This window comes from Fusarium venenatum (genome assembly GCF_020744135.1).
Source record: "Fusarium venenatum strain MPI-CAGE-CH-0201 chromosome Unknown EDB82scaffold_4, whole genome shotgun sequence".
Lineage (NCBI taxonomy): Eukaryota > Fungi > Ascomycota > Sordariomycetes > Hypocreales > Nectriaceae > Fusarium > Fusarium venenatum.
The window spans coordinates 1,892,746-1,912,313 of record NW_027072132.1 but is presented as its reverse complement, the minus strand read 5'-3'; the positions used below and the strand labels follow the sequence as shown (position 1 = coordinate 1,912,313).

Here is a 19,568-nt window from a genome sequence, read left to right as displayed (position 1 = left end):
GAAGTCAAAGTTGACAGGCCTAAAAACCCTTGGATAATCTTAATCTTGGAGCCCGCGGACGCCTTTGGTGTTCCACATTGTGGAGATCCCCTTGTTTTCTAGAGGGTCTGTAGAAGCATTGACACGATGATTTGGAAGACGTTTGGAGAAACAGAAACTGTAAAGTCTAAAAGGACAAGCTTAAACTTTTATACGAAGAATTCATATATATAGAGTACTATTGATCTTGATGATTTCTGTATAGAAACAGTTTCTTTGACCGACTCACAGTGCTCAAGCCATCATGGCAATGGAACCCAGATGGAAGGAAGGCACCATGGATGCAACCCAGCCAAGCCAATCATCAAATCCTTTCCCGCCTCAGCTTACCCACCTAAAAATCTCCCCTCCACTAACATGTCCCTCTAATACAACTTGTCTACCAGGCGACGATCCCGCACAATCCGCAACTTGACTCTCCATTTCTTCTTTTTTCTAGCCAACTGGCTGCCTCTCCTTCTTCATTACCAAAGCAAGACAGGGGAGAAGAGAGACACGAGTCACGCAAAAGTCACGTTCCTTTTCTTTATATATTGATTCACCCTGCGACTGAAGCTATCCTTCCTCCTTTGCGCTACTCATTCCGAAAATAGGAGTGCAAACATCTACCACCACAAAGCAAGACACATTTGTGACCTCTACGCCTCGAAACGTACCGCGCGATAGACGAGAATGTCGGGCTCAGAACCATTCCCGCTGTTGAACACAGCAAACGATCAGCTGCATCAGCGTCATCAAGCAACTTCGTCCGCGTCGGTCAGCAACACCACGGCCACCCAGGACGCTATCAACAACGCCCGAAAGCGACGTAAGAGCAGCGCTTTGGGCGGCGAGATCCGAGGCGACACAGGTGCTCCGGCATTCGCTTCCAGTCGTGCCAGTCTCGATGCTGCTGTATGTCTCTGCCCTGTCCAATGTCCACTCGCTTTATATTTTTTATTATTATTTTTTTTTTAGCTAACACATGTCTGATACAGTCAGATGGTCGAAAGCGCCTTTCGAAAAGACGCCGTGCTCGCGGCCTGATCGCCCGGGCCAAACAAACCATGATCAAGCATACTTGGGCCCTACCTGCCATCCTCCTCGCCATTTTCCTCGTCGGATATGCCGTTAACCCTACCGAATCCAACCCAATTCACCACTTTATCTTCCTGTCCTACAAGCTGCCACAAGATGACTTGAATGCGCCAACTCAGTACGGAAAGGGTCGCTGGGATCTCGCCTTTGTCAGTTTTTATACAGTCGTCCTGTCTTTCACTCGCGAGTTCATCATGCAGGAGCTCCTTTCGCCTTTGGCCCGTTACTATGGTCTCACTCGTGGCAAGAAGGCTCGTTTCATGGAACAGGTCTACACTGCTATTTACTTCGGCGTCCTTGGACCCGTTGGTCTCTGGGTTATGAGCCACACTCCCGTGTGGTACTTCAACACCTACGGCATGTACGAGAGCTTTCCTCACCTGACTAACCTGGCACCTGTTAAGTTCTACTACCTTTTCCAGGCCGCCTACTGGTCCCAGCAAGCCATTGTTCTTCTTCTGGGAATGGAGAAGCCTCGCAAGGACTTCAAGGAACTCGTTGGTCATCACATCGTTACTCTTGGACTCATTGCCCTTAGCTATCGCTTCCACTTCACTTATATCGGTCTGGCCGTCTACACCACCCATGATATCAGTGACTTCTTCTTGGCCACATCCAAGACACTCAACTATATCGACTCTCCCCTCGTAGGCCCTTACTTTGGAGTTTTCATGATGGCCTGGATCTACCTGCGCCACTACCTCAACCTCAAGATTATCTGGTCCCTCTTCACTGAATTTGAGACTGTCGGACCTTTTGAGCTGAACTGGGAAACCCAGCAGTACAAGTGCCGTATCGCCCAGGTCATTACCGCCTCTCTTCTGTGCTCTCTCCAGGCTCTGAACCTCTTCTGGCTCTTCTGTATCGCCCGAATTGCCTGGCGATTTGTCAGCCAGAACGATCTTCAAGACGACCGATCCGAGGATGAGGATGACGGCGAGATTGAGGAAGACGAGGTCGCCAGCCCTTCCAAGGCCAACGGCGGCACAAATGGTGATGTTAATGGTCACATCAACGGCAAGGCCTCGACAGACATGAAGAACTAAACGACTTTGCATCTCAAAACGGCATCGGCGACTGCTGGAGATAGAAAGCTGGAAGAGAGAAACTCAGCATTTTTTATTGTCGGAAAAGGGATCGGAAATCAAAAATGAGGTTGAGACGAATTAATGGATCAGCATAATATTTATGACTGCAGCGAAAGGGGCTCACGAAAACGGAGGCGTATAGTTGCTTGCACCTCTCCCTTTTGAGAGTGTGGAAGGGGACGACTTGATCGAATGGTAACGGAGTTCAAATGGGAGTGGTTGTCTCACAGTCGCTTTTGTATCGAACATGCCGGCGTCCCGAGAGAATCCGTGTTATCCGGACTAATCAATTGTTCTGTTGCAGTAGGTTGTCGAGTCGGACGGCATAGATGCGTTGACTCGCCTTGTTGATGCAAGGAGTCATGGATGTCGTTCTGAGGCCAAAAATTGAGAAAGGTCTTGGACAAACGTCCAGACACCGCTAACATCGAGTCTCACTTATATGTGCGACGCTCCTTCTGGCCTCAAACGACCCGCATACAGCAGCAGTACACCATCTCTCTCGGGCCATGTATTTACATATGCATATATTCTTGTACAATCACTTATCAATATCTATACGAACACACTTAATAATATTACCACCTGGATGCTCGCTACCCTAACTCCACACATGTGCTATTCACACTCCTGACTGCAACGTTGAGCGAAACCGATCTGTGTCAGTGAGTGGCTTGCGTCTTGCAGCTAAGAGCGTTAACACGCGTCAACTTGGCACTTTTTATGCCTTGAAGACCCAATTATCAACTCGCCTCTCTCGTGTTGCTTCGAGGTCCAAATATCACACATGTCTATCGTGTGGAGACTGCCAATCGTTCGCCCCAATGGATACTTTTCTCTGAAACCCCATCGACAGCGCATTAACTGTTCGAGAGGACACGCGCAACGCGTAAGCCGCTACTAGCGAGCTTTAGCATCTCCGTGCAACGAGTAGCAAATCGTATATTGCAGGTCAACATCAGTGATGTGTCTATTTATGGCCTATTCAAGCTACAGACAGACTAATCAGTCCATTCACTGTTTATCGACTTTGCGTGGGTACACATAGTTGAAACGTATGCAGTATACGCCCCTCTTTTGTGCTGAAAGGATACAGTTCAAAGTCCATCCCCTCACATGTTATTGCAATTCCACGCGGGACAACGCTTTCGAGTATGCTACATGAACACAACTAGCTTTCCTATCAAGGCTACAGGGTGCTTCTACCTCATCCGATGTGGCAAAGTCGGAGCTCCATGAAAGTGGCCCAGCACAATGCGTATGTAATGTACATACTGCTGCTATGGACAAAAGCGGCTATTAGATTGGCGGAGGATAATCGCCGGGAGATAGTTCCACGCCGCAGGCATACACCGATTCAAAACAGCTTACAGCAACCTTGCCTCCGGACCCTTGCCCGGCGGTTCGTTCCTATGATGGCGTCAAATGACGGTTAACTCACTGGGCCTTTCAGGGTCAAGCTCGACGGGATTACGGTGAGCCGCTCGTGATGCTGGTTCTGTTGCCCCTCCGTGGATCCCGGTGTCCGGGGTGGCAGGTCCGGGCATAGTGGACCCAATCATCTACCGCTTGAACCCCGAGCACAGCCTCAATACGGAACTGGCTCAACGGGCGGCACGAGACAAGGACAGACATCTCAAGTAAAACAAGTGTTATCTAGATTACCACACAGATCAAGTGATACGTTACACATCTTATATCTGCTCAACGGACTGACACGTGTATACAGTGAAACAAACCATCTAGACCAAGAAAAACACAAAGACCTCATTTGCTTGCTTGCCTGCTATGCTATGTTACGCTATGCTGTGGTAGCCCATGCTTCCATATTCTTGCTTGAATCAGGCACAATAACTTGCAATTCGTACTTGTCCTATCCGAAATGGACAAATAGTTGGTCTTCTATGAAATAGCATTCCTGCATCCTACTAACGTTTGTGGTTTTAACCATCAACAGAAAAACAGCAACAGTCCCTTGATTTTCCCTTCCTTTCCCTTCCTTTCCCTTCAATAATAGCAGCTACCAGTGAGCCACTCAAGCTTTCCCCATACCTAGATCGTTAACATTTCCTCCCGCATGAGCGGTCTCTGAGTCTATGAGACCTAAAAGTCTCCTTTATAAAGACTGGCGATACCCCACCTCGGCCACCGTCGTGCTTCGTCTGGTCGAGCATGTGTGCAACTTCGTATGCCGTGTCGAGCGCGTCGAACCGGTCGTCGCATGTAAGAGAAATGCCAATCAATCCATGTACCCTTGATGTTAAGCTAAACCCATATTCCATGTCGCATTCCAAAAGTAAATCGTGATAACCGTAAACGCCTGCCCATGTTCCTATCATGGCAATCACTATGCCATGTGTAGCATATAACAAACGGTGGAATGTTTGATTGCATTAAACCCCTTCAATGTTGCCTTATTGGTGAGGTTGAAAATTTCAACTCGTACGCCTCGTAAATAGGCCATCTTCGAGATTATTAGTCGGATTTCCTTGATCCGTTTCGTTAAAATTAGAAGCAAAACTCCTCAACACCGATCTGATGCAGTCTTTAATGCTGAGCATTTGGGTAAAACATTCCAGGCGGTGATCGTGCCCGTTCATGAACCGAAATGGTAGATAGCATGGTAATGTTGTGATGTAAAATTAAGTTGGTTAGATGATTTCAGCCTCCAAACTTCCTGCCGTCAAGGGTTGCAGGAAATCCGTGTGCAGGTCCGGTGACAAAACGTGCGCCGGGAGAAGATCAGCAGCTTACTTGCGCTCACGCTCTCTTGAGTGCTCTTCGCTGTGACTTGATTCTGTGTCCGAGGATGAGGATGAAGAAGTGTGTGTGTCATCCCCATGACCTTGAGAGCCGGTACCAGACAGGCTTCCGGGTGATCCAAAGCTGTCAATAGCAGCGTCAGAGTTCCTTTTGGGGGCCATCTTCGCCTTGCGAACGGCTTTTGCGGCCTTCATTTGCGCCTCACGAGCAACATCCAGAGCACGTTCAGCTCTGATCTGTTTCTCCCACATTGAAGCATATCGTCCTTTGGCCGCCAGAAGTTCTTCGTGGGTGCCCTTCTCGACGATTGTTCCCGAGTTCAGAACGACGATCTGATCGGCGTGCGTAATAGTTGATAGTCGGTGTCTATAAGTCAAGTTAGCAAGAACAATAGCGTGCAGTAGTAACAGATGGTTCACATACGCAATGATGAGCAAAGTACGGCCCTGCCCGATACTCCACACATTGTCTTGAATCTCCTGTTCGGTATGAGAGTCCAGCGCGGATGTGGCCTCGTCCAACATGATGATACGAGGGTCCTTGAGAATTGTCCGTGCGATCGCAACCCGCTGTTTTTCGCCACCGCTCAGGCGGAGACCACGTTCTCCAACTTGTGTGTTGTACTGATCGGGGAAGGAGAGAATGCGGTCATGAATGCTAGCTGCCCGGCAAGCGGCGAAGACTTCTTCTTCCGTGGCAGAAGGCCTTGCGTACTTGAGATTAAACATCAGTGTCTCGTTAAAGAGGGTCGTATCCTGAGGAACGACGCCAATCGCTTCTCTGACCGAGTTGATGGTCAAGTCTTTGACGTTGCGGCCGTCCAGTTCGATAGATCCCTCGTCGCAATCGTAGTAACGGAACATGTGGCGAAACAATGTCGACTTGCCACCACCCGACTCGCCGACAAAAGCTGTTGTGGTGCCAGGCAGACATTCAAAAGAGATGTTGCGTAGCGCGGGCTTGCGTCGGTCATACGAGAAGCTAACGTTATTCCAGCGCACATGGCCTTGGAAATCTTTGCTTAGCGGAACAGCATGGGGAGTGTCTACCACTGTTGGTTGGATTTTGAAAAGCTCGAGTAACCTCTCGCCGGAGATCATGGCTTGCTGGACCGTCCTGTAGAAAGTACCAAAGAAGTTGAGAGGTCCCTGGAGCTGTGTCAAGTAAGCGACAACCATGAACCAGTCACCAGTGCTACGAAGGCCCATAGCGACCTGCCAACCGCATACTAATGCCGCGATGATTCTACCGAGGTTGAAAACCACGGTCTGGCAGATGTTCATCATCATCATGCCCATCTGAACCTTGGCTTCAGCGCCTTGGAAAACAGCAACCTTGCTTTGGTAACGACATGACTCAAACTCTTCCGCATTGAAATATTTGACGGTCTCGTAACTAGAGATCGAGTCGTTTTTGACAGCTTCTTCTTCGCGATCGGCGTTTGTCATCTCTCGACGCTGATCAGCTCGAGTCGATGCCATCTTGATGGTCATGTAAAGATACCAACAAGTATCAACAAGATTGATTTCAGCATACAGCGGTCCGTATTGGTAGTAAAAAACCGAAATGGCGAGGAAAAGATCAAAAAGCATAGGGAATACCTGGAAGGTCACTTGTTCAAGGAATTGGTTGATCGATGAGCCTTTGTTGAGGGCCGACAGAACTTCTCCAGTACGCTTGGAAAGATGGAAATCGAGACTGAGGGAGTGGACGTGGTTAAAAGCCGCTGTTGTTAGTCCGCGGTAAGAATATTGCGAGACTGGAATCCACAGGATAGATCTGAGAGAGCCCAAAAGTCCCGATTGACCTTGCAGAATCCACAGGAGCCCAAGGATCAGGAAATCTTTTAATGGGAAGTTGTCCATCGAGAGGCGTTCTCCATCCTGAACTAGCTTTATCACCTCCCCAAGATCATTCACAACCTTCTTGACGGTCATTGGAACAGCGACGTTGACCAAGCGCTGCATCATGACCAAGATGAAGCAAATGAGGACATTGATTTGAAGCTTGACAGAGTCCTTAGGCCAGAGGTAAGGAAAGAAGAGAGAGTACCCCTTAAAATACTCCCACCATGTCTTGTGTGGCAGCTTCTCGGGTCGATAAAAGGCAGCAGGTTCTTCCTTCTTAGGGAAACTGGGCGTCTTGTGTGCATTCGAAATGGTCCTGCCGCGTCCACGGCGTCCATTGGTCTCCCGGCCGCTGGGTTCTCGGCCGTTGGGAGTGTGGCCGTTAGCCAGTTGGCCGTTAGCCAGTTGGCCGTTAGCCAGTTGGCCGTTAGCCAGTTGGCCATTAGTGTCGTAGGACCGGCGATGCCCGTTAAGGAGCGGTGTCGATTCAGCCGGGTGAGCCTCTTCAATTTTCCTATCATCGAGACCTCGAGCTTTACGAATCCACGCCAAGCTGAAAACTCCAATTAAGGCGAGTAGGTGGAGGATTCTAACGAAGTAGAACACGAGGTCAACCTTGGTCCAATAATCGACACAGTTTCCATCCTTTTCTGAACCGCTATTTTTAACAGATCGGAAAAAGTGGCAATCAGCGGCAGCAACTGCGGTGGTTGAGAATATAACAACCTCTCCAGTGAAGCCCAAGATCCAAACAACGAAATGAACGATGTTGGGGCCTTTGCGCCAGTCGAAGAGGGAGATGAGGATATATAGGTAAAAGAATAGAGCGCCGGTAACGTGGACCTAAGAAAAAAGTGGTCAGTTCAGTTTATGATAGTAGACTCCCGCGATGGTTCGAGGGGCTAGTGATTCACTTACAACACTCCATTCGCCAGCCCACGGAAGCCCCTTCTGGGACCACTCGTAAGGGTCCTCAACCCAGAAAGCATGATAAAACATAAATCCAGCACTGGCTACGTATGTCAAGAAGACAACAAAGGCGAGGTAACGGAAAACGTTCTTGGCGGTACGACCGAAGCCGGGACCAATCTTACGATCACCATCGGCGCGAGTGCTCTTCTTCTTGGTGATGGGTAACGGTTTGCCTCCCGGGCCCTTGATCGTAGAATGGACTTGATCCTCTTGTTTTTTGGAGTTGATAACGCTGTACCAAGCAGCACCGGATACGAAAGCTGTAAGTAGGATGAGGGCGTATAGGTATTGTGTTTTGCGCAGGATGTAGTCGGCTAGAGGTAGGTCATCGCGGGCAGCACCGCGAAGGAGAGTGGTCGCGATGTCGTCGGCGGAAGCCATGATGGCGGACTAGAATTGTTTGTGAGCGTCGGTGTCGATGGTTCGTCAGGACAAAGAACGGCAGCCCATATGTGCACTATCGAGTCCGAGTAAAGGACGGCTTGGGATAGAAGAGAGTAAGGTCTTTCACCGCGGACGAAGCATGGCCCTGCCCGTGGCAATTGACGGGACAGAGGGGCCAAAAAACGAGTGAGTGGCGGGGGAATGGAGGGAGAGGCAGAAGATGTTGATGTTGGAGAGTTAAAAGACTCGACGACTCGCTCGCTCGCTCGAGTTTCGAAGACGAGTGCGGTCTAAGTCCTGCTTTGAGCCGACTTAAGTGCAAGTGCGGTGCCACTGCGACTGCAAGGTGCTTGCAAGGTCTTGGGTCTAAAGGTCTCTCTAAAACTAATGTGCTGGTACTGGTGCAGAGTGCAGAGTGCAGCGCAGATGCATGTGCAGGGGGAGGTGCGACCTGCCGGGTGCAGGGTGCCGGCTAGGTGCCAGGTGCCAGCTGCAGCAGAGCAGGTGCCCACTAGCCACTTAAGCAGGTTATGGGCAAGCGCGATCCGAAGGGGTCTTTGGGGCCTTTGGGGCACCGCATTGCTCGCAGCGCCAATCCAAGCCAGCCCATGACAAGACAGGACAAGCAACTGCTCACGGTCGAGTCCTTGTCCCCAGTTTCCTACCGGACAGGGTGTGAAGGAAAATGCGACTAATAGCACCTTAAAACACTGACTGCACTGCTGGGCAAGTACGGTAAGTATTGAACCCGCCCGCACCAGCGACACCATTATCAGCTCAATATAGATGCTAACCTAGGAAGGGATCTTGGTATAGAAGTGTATGTATACTTCAATTGCCTCTACTCCTCGGTCAACATCCATTACCATTGCCCCTCCAGCTCGACGACTCGACTTGACACAACCCAGCTCCCTCCCAACGGCCATCTTTACCCAACACTAACACCAAGAGCCAAGGGGGGAAAACCACATGGACTTAACAGTGGAGTGAAGGGCAGGTGCCAGTTGCGTATCCAGGCCTTTGCCTGGCGGGCAAAAAGCAGTATTTGGGGCCTTTGGTGGGGACAGCTGACTTGTGTCAGTGGCGAAAGCCACCCCGATGATTGCCATGGTCCCGTCGACGTCTTCTTGGCTGCTCCATCAAATTGGATGGAATAATGACTGATGAATAAAATGTATGAACGACCAGATGAAAGGGTTAAGGAACTACCTATTCAGTGCAATAGGAGGAAGGGGAGAAAGGAGACGAACAATAGGAAACTCGGGTACATACCTCTTTCGGGCACTTTCTTCCCAACAAACGTCAATTCAAAATTCAAATATGGTCTTGTTGTTCCAAGGGTTCAAGGGTCACCCAATACGAGTCTGGGGACTGGCAAAGGCTTGCTGATATTCTGTATCCGAATCTTGTAGCCTTTTCGGTTCGGTTGATATCGAATCTGCCAACGCGTGTTTACTCAACAATAATGATTTAACAATGATTTTTCAAGGGCAGTTTCTCTTTGTTGGTTACTGGGACAGATCAACGAGTGTTAGGTACCTGTCTTGGCTAATGTTGTTTTTGGAGATTGGATGCCCTAGTCGTTGCTGGATCGTTGCTAGATCGCTGGTAGTCTGATGAATAACCCAACTTACTCAGTTGTTGCTATTTTCGATATGTGAATGAATGTAAGCTGCGAATGGAACTCTGCCATACAAGAAATAACTACCGTGTCGTTTCGATGACTACAATATTGCCTCAGCAGGCCTCCTGTCCCTCTTTTTACTCTTGTTCCTGTTCCCGTGCTTCTCTCTTACAAGAGACTCTTGCTCAACCAGAAGCAGCGCCTCTCTTCTAGACCCTCTGAGCCTCCCGGCGTTCTCCTAGAGGTGGGACGCTTTTTTTTTTTTGGGACCGCACGCCCCGGTCCCAGCACACGCCTCTCTGGATTTGGCACACTCCCACACAGACGCCTTCTGGGCATCAACTACCTAGAAACAGTTAGGATGAAGTGGACCGCTTCTTCTGTTATGGCTGGTGGGGTTGGCCAGAGGGTCCCCTGGAGTCTCTTTCCGGGGGCGCGGCGGTTCTTTGGTGCTGCGAAGTATCCAGTAACATTCTCGAGTCCTTCTTCTCTTGTTCTGACGGATCCGCTTTGGAGGTCTTTGATGGGTCTAAGAATTCGAGAATGCTTGTCTTTTTACAGACGGTGTTTGGGTTGTGTGCCAAGAGCGTGCATCACGATGGAATGGTAGGTTTGTTTGGAAGACAGACGATAAATGATCCGCGAAGGTGCATGGGCTTTGACAAACCAGACCTGGATCTGGCCTGACAGCTTAAAACGCTGGTGCCGCGGTATCAAAAGGAACAACTGACTTGACTGTTGTTCAATATTATTATGGGGGGACGACAGCGTTATCAGGTCGCGCGACTCGGACGTGAAAGAGTCCAGATCTACAAGTCTATAATTATACTGTCCTGTCTTGCACCGTCACTGGTTGTCACTGATATCCATAACTAGATGGATAGTTGGCATCCATACATACTAATCATTACTTGGGGTTATCACATGTGTGTGCTTGATGAATAGAATGCGTGTCAAAAGACAATAAACAACCAAAGTATTTACCGAACAAAGGGGGATGAATAATATGGTTTTGTTCTTTTTAAGGAAACGGGTCCTCATACAACCTTCATATATTGCAACGTACATACGCAATGAGCACCTGGTCTAGTATGGTTCCGCTTCAGGTGAGATCGGGGACAGTTTGACCAACGGCTAAGTGACCCCCAGATGGTAAGTCAAGGTTAATTAATGGAATTAGAATTCTGAGAATAAGTGGCAGGGAAATTGAGATTCGTCAGCCATACTGCAACTATGGTGGGCGGGTAGTCAAGGGTTTGAATTGTCATGAACAAAATCGGGATCCTTGATCGTCTAGATATTCACGACGGGCATCATGTTCAGCTAAGACAATCTATTCTCTGACCCAAACACCCCATTGGCCCAACTAACGTCGTGATAGCGCACCACCTCAGCCTTGAAGATGCCCCAATCGAGACTACCTTTATGTATGAGTCCTCTAGGTTGACCAAAGTCAACACCATCTAATCCCGTCCCAACCCTCCTTCTCCCTTTGTCCATCATCATGATCCATCCATCCATCCCTGATGCCCTTGTAAAGTCTTGTCTGTCTGTTGCACTGACCGGACCGAAGGGCGCATCCGTACAGCGGGTTTAGTTAGTTGGTTCGTAGGTGCCCTGTGCTACGCTACATTGCGGTACGGTACGGTAGGGTAACTACAGCAGTCAGCAGCTTTGCACTGTTTTGTATTATGGATCATGGTGGTAATTCGTTCATTCCATGGTTGATGTACGATGAATTGGTGGAAATTCACATGGTAGACCTAAAAGGCCGAATGGATAATCTGCTAGGACGAATTATCGTGTTGGTTCGATCTCACAAACAAGCATTGTACGGAACATTGTACGGGAAGGGAGGGGAAGGGAGCGGTGTGTAATAGCTACAGTGCAGGATAGGTACTGGATAGGCATGTCTCCCTCGGGCTGTCTTGTGCCTTGTACCAGCCATCCACCTTCTGCTACTGCGCTATCTGATTCTTGTTTTTCGGTGGTCAATTCATATCAATCATGAACGATTCCTTGTATTAGACCACAGCTTTGACATCTAATTGTCTGAGAGGTCCCCGGTGACTACGGTGATGAATGATAGTGATGATGTAAGTGAGGGCCAAGAGTCCCATGTTCCGTCTCTTAGCTTGTTGTGTTGGTTGCACAAAGACATGTATGCACCCCGTACTAGACTAGTTACCGATTGCTTCTGATTCGAATAAGAAGCTGCTGAAAACTACTGCACAGTACCTCCTCGCAAGGCTCAATATGTCAAGAGGTCTGTCTTGTCTGTCTTGTCTGTCTTGGTGTGGTATTAGTGGTGATGATCCTGGCAACTCAATTGCTAGACCAATACAGTATTCGGATTAAAGTTCTCGTTTCAATAGATACTTTCAGCTTGATATTCGTTTATGTTTCACTTCTTCGAATAGTCACATACCTAAACACTCTGGTCGAGTCTTTTCTCGACCCCGTGCTCATCCCACATCTTCGATCCCGGTAACTAGATCCATCCATCCATCACCCCGTCAAAAGAAGATCTGAGCTTCTGACGTAAGGTGTTCTATGTATCCGTATTGTACTGTATTGCACATGCAGCCTCTCTAATCAGCCGTCGTCATCCGAGTCAAGTCAGATGGGAGGTCAAGCGAGTCAGGAGGTCGTTTCTCGGCCAGCAACGGAACATGGCAGACCGCGGTTGTTTACTGTATCCGTGCGACCATCACCCCAACCTGGTATTTTTTAATGTCTGAATTTTCTAAGCCAGAGCTGCTTGTCTGAAATAAAAACTGAGGCATTGATGGAACAATGGGTAATCCATCTATGTATGTATGTAATATATGTATGTACGTATAGTGCCTATAAAAAACAAAAGGAAGGGAGACAAGAAAGACAACTTCTTTCACCGGCCGGCAGGTCGCTTCACTTTGTGTTGTGTCACAAAACTTTAGCCTGCAGATGGGACATTGATCTTTACCTCATTGTGTAAGCTACAGTAGGTTTGCTGCATGAAGCTATGCGCGTTGACGCAGGTCCCTGGGAGAGAAGAGACAACTTGAGAGCAATTGACGAATGGGAGTTGACGATGCCTTCGGTCATCGACCATTCGTTGCATTGCACCCAGGATCTCTCTTAGCTACATGAAGGCCAAGGCGTGGTACGGCACTTGGATGCAAGACGATATGATGGGATGGGGGAGAACGGTATAGAACAGTATTTGCGGTGTAAAAGGACGCGCCTCATCAACTATTGCATCGTACACATGCACCAGCTTACACAGAGCGTAGACTAGTCCATCTGTTTGTATGTCTGTCTGGGTATCTTAGACATATGCACGCGCAATTCCAAAATCCCTGTTGGCTGTAGTTGTATAGTACACTCTTCTCTCTCCCCCAGATCGACCGTGTTGGTGGGATGGATACCTACCTAAAGTAGGCAGGGAGTGAGTGTCAGATTGATCCATCCTAGTCATGCAAATTGTGTGTTGCTGTCAGATATCGGATTCACTGACAAGGTGAAGGACAAGGTGAGGCAATCCCCCCTCCCCCGGTGTGCAAGTGAACCCAAGCTAAGATTGGCGATGCGCCGTCCGATTCTGGAAAAATGACAAGAGACAAGCAAAGCAGCAAGATAGATTAAGTTAGTAGGCGGTTAAATGTATGTTTTGCTGAGTTTTTTTTTTATGCTTTGTTTGCCAGGGTCACCCAGCTATGTTTCGGCCATCTGTTGTTTTCTCCCCACCATCTATCAGTTATAGTTACTATCCATAGGTCTTTACTATGTTAATCACATCCACTGTGGTCTTTGCTCAACTCCACAAAGATTACTATTATTGTTGTTTTTGTTGTTGCGGTCGTTTTGAGGCCTTTTAGCCTGACCCTCTTTCTTACAATTGCCGATGACCTGTGCTGTCGTAATGCGTCACCAGGCACTTTCAGGGAAGCCAACGGCGGCTATTCCTGAATATACATATAGAAATATTGAAGCCAGAGCTTGCTTCCTGATCAATCAACTTTGCATGGAGCTTCCAATGATGTCAATATAATGCCAGTATCAAATGCTTTGCCGATGTTTTGAATAGCCTGAGTACCTCGGCAACTCCCCTGAGGAAAGGAATTAATACCGAGACCAAAAGAAAGCAAATCCGTAGTGTCTAGGGAGTAGTACTAAGTTATATACAACAATGAATTGACTAGCAAATGCCAGTCTGAAAAGAACAGCACATTTATCCACTACAATGTGATTACAGAAATTAATTACTCAAGTTCACGGTCCGCGCCAGAATGGAGATGGGATTTTTGATCTTCACTGCCAAATGAAATGAAAGGTCCCCTTTGATCTACAACCACCAAACGTCAAACTATTCTCCATTCACTTTCCACTAGGACACTCTCGGTAAATAAAAAAAAGATGGCTTTGCCAATTTAGTACACTCTCCTACAAGGAGGTAGGTACTTCTACTTCATCATGAAAATATTGTCGTTTTTCACCTCACCGCTTGCTCTTGTGCAGCTGTCAATCAGTCATTAAAACACACCTAACTACCTATACACAGTCCTATGGATGCGCTTCTGCAGCACTGTTGGGCTCAAGTTACGACGTGCATCGCTTGAGCTTATCCGATTGATGCAAGCCCCCCTGTTCACTTCCTGGCGCCCAAGCATGGATGCTTAGGCCTGACAAGTCAGATTTATCTCAACTGAACATGGGAGCCACGAGAGCAAAGGCTGCAATAGTCAGCTTCTGAGACCTAGTATTTACAGGCATTCCCAGTCTCAAATCACTAGATACAAGACCCTTTGTCTTGGATGTTGTTGTGATATCACAACCAACCATCTTTAATATGTGCTGCACCTATTCGTCCAGTTATATCACCACTATCAAAGCAGACTTGACCCTGAACTTGACTGGTTATAGCAGGATTAACTCGAGCTCGTATTGGCGCAACAATGAACTGATATCCGATATAAAGAAAACCCAAGGATGAAATATGGAATGCAACTCCATTTCTAGAGTCCGCGTCACCTGTCTTGTTCTGTTATATCTCCATGTCTCAAGATCACGGACAAAGATAAAAACCCATCCATCCATCATCCACGGGAATGACTGGCTGGCTGACTTGACTGGTGCGTGACCTGGATATGTGAGATAGAACAATTTAGGTTGCCCCTCTATGGTCCCCTTACTCGTCAAGCGCGAGTGGCTACCGTAGTATCTTAGTACCTTGCTGCAGTAGTCAAGGCTCAAAGAGCCGCTCCGTCACGATCCTAGTGCTGGCTCTAAGCTATTACTAGATTGACTAAAAAAGGTATGTAGACCAAAGCAAATTGACACATCCCTCCATCTGCTTGCTGTGCTTTGTTCATGGAACACAAAGTCGACATAGAGAGCCAAATCAAGATCCGAGCGGACTCATGACACTGCCCAATCATGAAGATTGGTATACTGCAGTGATGGCAATAAAATAATACCCCTCCTCCATTAACTGATACGATATAGTCTACATTTTATACCTGTCAGTCTGTATGTCTCTGATGTCAGCCTCTTTGTACTCAGTCCTGGTGTAAACGAGCATGTGCTAGAAACAGGAACCTTTCTTTCTATCAATTTTACTGCTCAATATGACAACTGCACTCCTAATCAGGTTGAGCGTGCATTTCACCGCAGTCCGGCCTAAGTCAAACCTCACCCTTCCGGGACCTGGAGCTAACAATTGATTAATGTGAGTTGGTGGTTGCGATTGTGGTGGGCAACTTGGTGGTGTCATCTCTGCAGACGACTGCATCTGTTCTGAGGGTCCAGATCTGACAAATCCAAGTGATATCCTTCACTACATCTTCTGCCAACTTGGACCAACAATAAAACCTTGGCATCAGCAACCAGGTACGTGCTACCCCATGAACTGCCTACTATATCCAGATTTGGCTGGTCTTTTCTCTTTCTGGGGAAAACGACCCTGAAGTGAGGCCATTCAGGCCAGCCCTGGTTAGGCTTGCTGAGCTGATGTGATGTGATAGAATGTGATACGACGTGATGCCAAGGATGTGGAAGATAGTAGTCTATGCCCTCGGTGAAACTCAGCAGCTATTAGAATACTACTGTACCACGCAGGACAGGACAGTTAGCTGAGAGATACGCGAAACCTGATGCTAAGTAAGAGCCATTGGTTGATTCGGCTTCATGCATCAATTTGTGCAACTCTCAAACAAGGCGAGCATATATGAGTGCCTAATTCACCCAGATGCATATATGAGTTCAAGGATCCCCCTTCTAATGAACGAGGCCTTCAAGGCCTTCTAAAATCATACATACTTTACTCAGAAGATAGATGATACCTTGATATTGAAAACCAACGCCACCTATTCGATATAAGCGTGTATACGGTGCTGTACCTTCCGCTTACCTCCCTCAACTTTGCCTCACGAAATGCTACCAGCCGCTGGCTGCAACTTCGAAACCCTTTGAGGCCAACTATTTCCATCCTTTGCTCCTGCCGTGCTGTGCTGCGCTGCGTTGTGTGTTGTGTTTGTGCCTACCTGCTCATGTCTATTTTAGTACCTCTGTACCGTGCTGCACTACGCTGAATTGTAATGTACCTTCCTTCCTTGTTACTATTTTTTTTAAAAAAAAAAACAAAAAAAAAACCTGATGATTTAACTGCAACTAGGAAAGAGTCAACAACATCGACTAACCGATCGGTCAGTCTTGCCTGCCGTGTGTTTACTGCACACAGGTAAAATTCCAAGCAGGTAGGAGGTAGGTGCAAGCCAACAAATACCTACCTCGTAAGGTACCTACCTACCTACCTGCTTTCCATTTCCATTTCCATTCCTATTACCCTGCCTTATCTTACTGCACTTGGCGTGGCAAGTACTTTCATACCCGCCTTCCCAACAAGCCTCCATCCACAATCGCATATCATGAATATTCAATTGCTTCCTTGATGGCTCACCTCTCACACTCAACTTCAGTCCACCCCGCTTAGACCATGGCTGAACTGGGCAAGATGCATCTCTCATATTTGTGCAACAAATTAATTTGTTGAAGTCGTCTCGTCCAGTCAATTTTATCCCCTTCAGCATTCCCACCGTGCGGCATAGTCTCAACGCCTCATCTCTACTTTTTAGTGTAAACTTCTCTCCTATGTATCATGTTCCCTCTTTTCGTTTTGACGTATGACTAGGTAGGTACCTAGTCTTGATTGTCTGTTGCTCACAAACTCAAGACCCTCCTCGTATTGGCCGCTTACCTACATTGCCCGCAACCATTATATGGGTATCAACCTCATGGCAATGCAGACTACCACGCCCCATGGCTACGGCATCCCTAAGAAATCAGCGATCAATTGGTATTCGAGGATATAAATTCCCCAATACGATGGTAGCGCCGTAGAATACTGCACCAACGTCTTATTTATCGGCCAAAGATTTCCTGTGCTTATTGGAACCACAAAAACGACACCGAACTCTTGACGGCTCGTCTCGATAGATGATACATCACCACAAAGTACCAAGCAGGCGATATCTGCCAAGATTTTACTTGGACTCTGCGCTTGCGCAATATGTGCCATTCGAACACACAATGTCATTGATACTTTATGGCCTGACTTACTTTTGACCATGATGATAATCCCTCCCAGGCCTCGCATTCAGCTTTCCTCTTCTGGTCTTTCATGGGCCTCGAACGAATCAAGGTTAGTATACATTATTCAATCAGAGCCGCTCGACATACAAGCTTCATGCGTACTCGGTTCTATTGGTCTCGACCAGATCAAACACTACATCCGTATGCGGCTCGCCATCAGGTTGCGTTTCATAGGTCCAGCAGCAATTATGCACGCGGCTTGACACATACGACTGGGTAATTACCTGGTAATACGTATACTCGAGGTTGTTAAGCCAGTCATGGTCTGTCAAGGAAATTGCTGTTTTCTGCGAAACCGACATTTTCACATTTGGGAAATCAGAAGGTGATAGCACCAAAAACCCGAGCAGCTCGTTACGCCAGACCGCATGGCTTGCAACAGCCCCGACTAAGCTCTCTTGGCTTCTCGAACGTCATTGTACACAATACCGTGCAACTGGATACGCTTCAGCTGCGGGATGACCTGTTCTGGATTTCTGGGGAAAATATGTGCGTGGCCGTAGTGTCATATATTGAGTGGATGCGTGGTGCGGGACACTCGCCTTATTCGGTATCTCCCTTCACCGGTTGACTACGAGAAGATCCTGGAGATGGCCCACCACTCACTGCCTGGCACACGCTCTTTTGCCTTGGCTTCGGGGATAATCCCCCACACGAAAAGATCTCCAATCCAACTCTTCAGCCTCAACCACACCAAACAATAGCTGGCCAAATGTGCCAAAGTACTCGCCTCACCATCAGTGACTTTGGCCACATCTAGTTGATTGTACAGATCCTTCCTCTCCCGCATACACCACTTATACACGCATGGCCCATATAGTCACTTCAAGTATATATGTGTACCTTGGAATCGGCTCACCGACAAGTCTGGCGACGAACAAGACTTTATTCCAGCAAATAGGGTCGATCCCGAGTTTCAATAACGGTTGTATTGTGATACAAACAAGCTTGCAGGTTTCCGCTCCAATGGGTCCAACTAGCTTCACCGCGAACCGAGACGATACTCATATCCTTGCTCGATAACCCGATAACCCGATGACAAGATGGAGGTATGTTTAGGCTTCGACTAGTCTAGCACAATGAAAGTGCCTGCATACAGCAAGTACTTCACGGGGATGTTTTCTCGATACGTCTTGTATACGGTGTGCTGACCCTCAGAAGACCAAGCATAGTCAAGAAAAAGCAAGGCGCTGACGAATGGAAATGCCACAGTATGCTAGGTGTCACAACAGGCTCCGTTCAACTGGTTAATTCCCCTTGAGCCTTCCTTCTCTTGCTGGAAGCCCAAGCAGATTCGGAGGTCTACAGGGCGTTGAACAGAGACATCGACTGATTCAATATCTGATGCCCATATGCAAGGCAGTTACATTTTTGTTTCAGTCGGTACCTTCGTTTCAGACTCGGCACCCTACCTACTGTCTACACTATTGGAAAGGCTTTCGTTTCATGCACGGCACAGCTGCCGTAACATCTGGTCCGACAACGCAAAAAGCTTATCAATATGACGAACATCTGACAATTAGTGGTGCAGATAGTTGCATATATGCTTTGCGAGTAGTCATGGACTAATTGGTGCTCAGTTTTGGCTGGTGTTAAAGCCCGTGTTACCCTTGGCACCACCCCCCCCCCCCAAGCTTGCAGGCTACAGTCATGGCAGTATCCATGTACGTTGCCAAGAGGCTTCCGGGTTGACATGGCATCAATTCTTCAAAAGAAGGGAGGAACCCAAACCTTGAGAAAATTTGAGTTGCGGCCTAACGTGCACGGTGCCTTCGAGTGTAAAAGTCCTCCTTCATCTCGCCTGCAATCGTGATGGGCTGGCGAGACAGGATCCGTCTATGGTCTTTTATTGCTTCTTGGATATTGTTCACCGCCTATACTTTTACAGCCGATATGTAGGGGTGGTTGCCAGGGTCAATTGGCCGCGGAGCAAACAAGAAATCCCTCTCAGACAAAGACATTCAGTCCGTTCCTCGAATTATTCTCATTCCGTGGTGGGCAAAGCTCATATGATGGGTCGGAATGCAGCCGTACAGCGCGAGGGGGTGGAGGTTGCGAGCAACTACATCAGATTGTGTCAAATGTCACTAAAGAGGTCAGTTCATTGAATGTGGTGTGGCACGAACAACCAAGCAAAAAAAG

At 47.9% G+C, this 19,568-nt stretch overlaps 2 protein-coding genes across 2 annotated transcripts; one reads left to right on the top strand and one right to left on the bottom strand.

Moving 5' to 3' along the window:
* Positions 1-398: 398 nt before the first annotated feature.
* On the top strand, positions 399-2,442 carry EDB82DRAFT_512684 (TLC domain-containing protein). The gene is made up of 2 exons (XM_025737471.2): positions 399-933; positions 1,017-2,442. The coding sequence occupies exons 1-2, from the start codon at positions 712-714 to the stop codon at positions 2,160-2,162; spliced, it is 1,368 nt and encodes a 455-aa protein (XP_025592329.1). The 5' UTR covers positions 399-711; the 3' UTR covers positions 2,163-2,442.
* A 2,306-nt stretch (positions 2,443-4,748) lies between these two features.
* EDB82DRAFT_299247 (uncharacterized protein) lies at positions 4,749-8,313 on the bottom strand. Its single transcript, XM_065607427.1, has 2 exons — positions 7,733-8,313; positions 4,749-7,657 (listed from the first exon to the last, which is right to left on the bottom strand). The coding sequence occupies exons 1-2, from the start codon at positions 8,165-8,167 to the stop codon at positions 4,955-4,957; spliced, it is 3,138 nt and encodes a 1,045-aa protein (XP_065463252.1). The 5' UTR covers positions 8,168-8,313; the 3' UTR covers positions 4,749-4,954.
* Between the last annotated feature and the right edge of the window lie 11,255 nt (positions 8,314-19,568).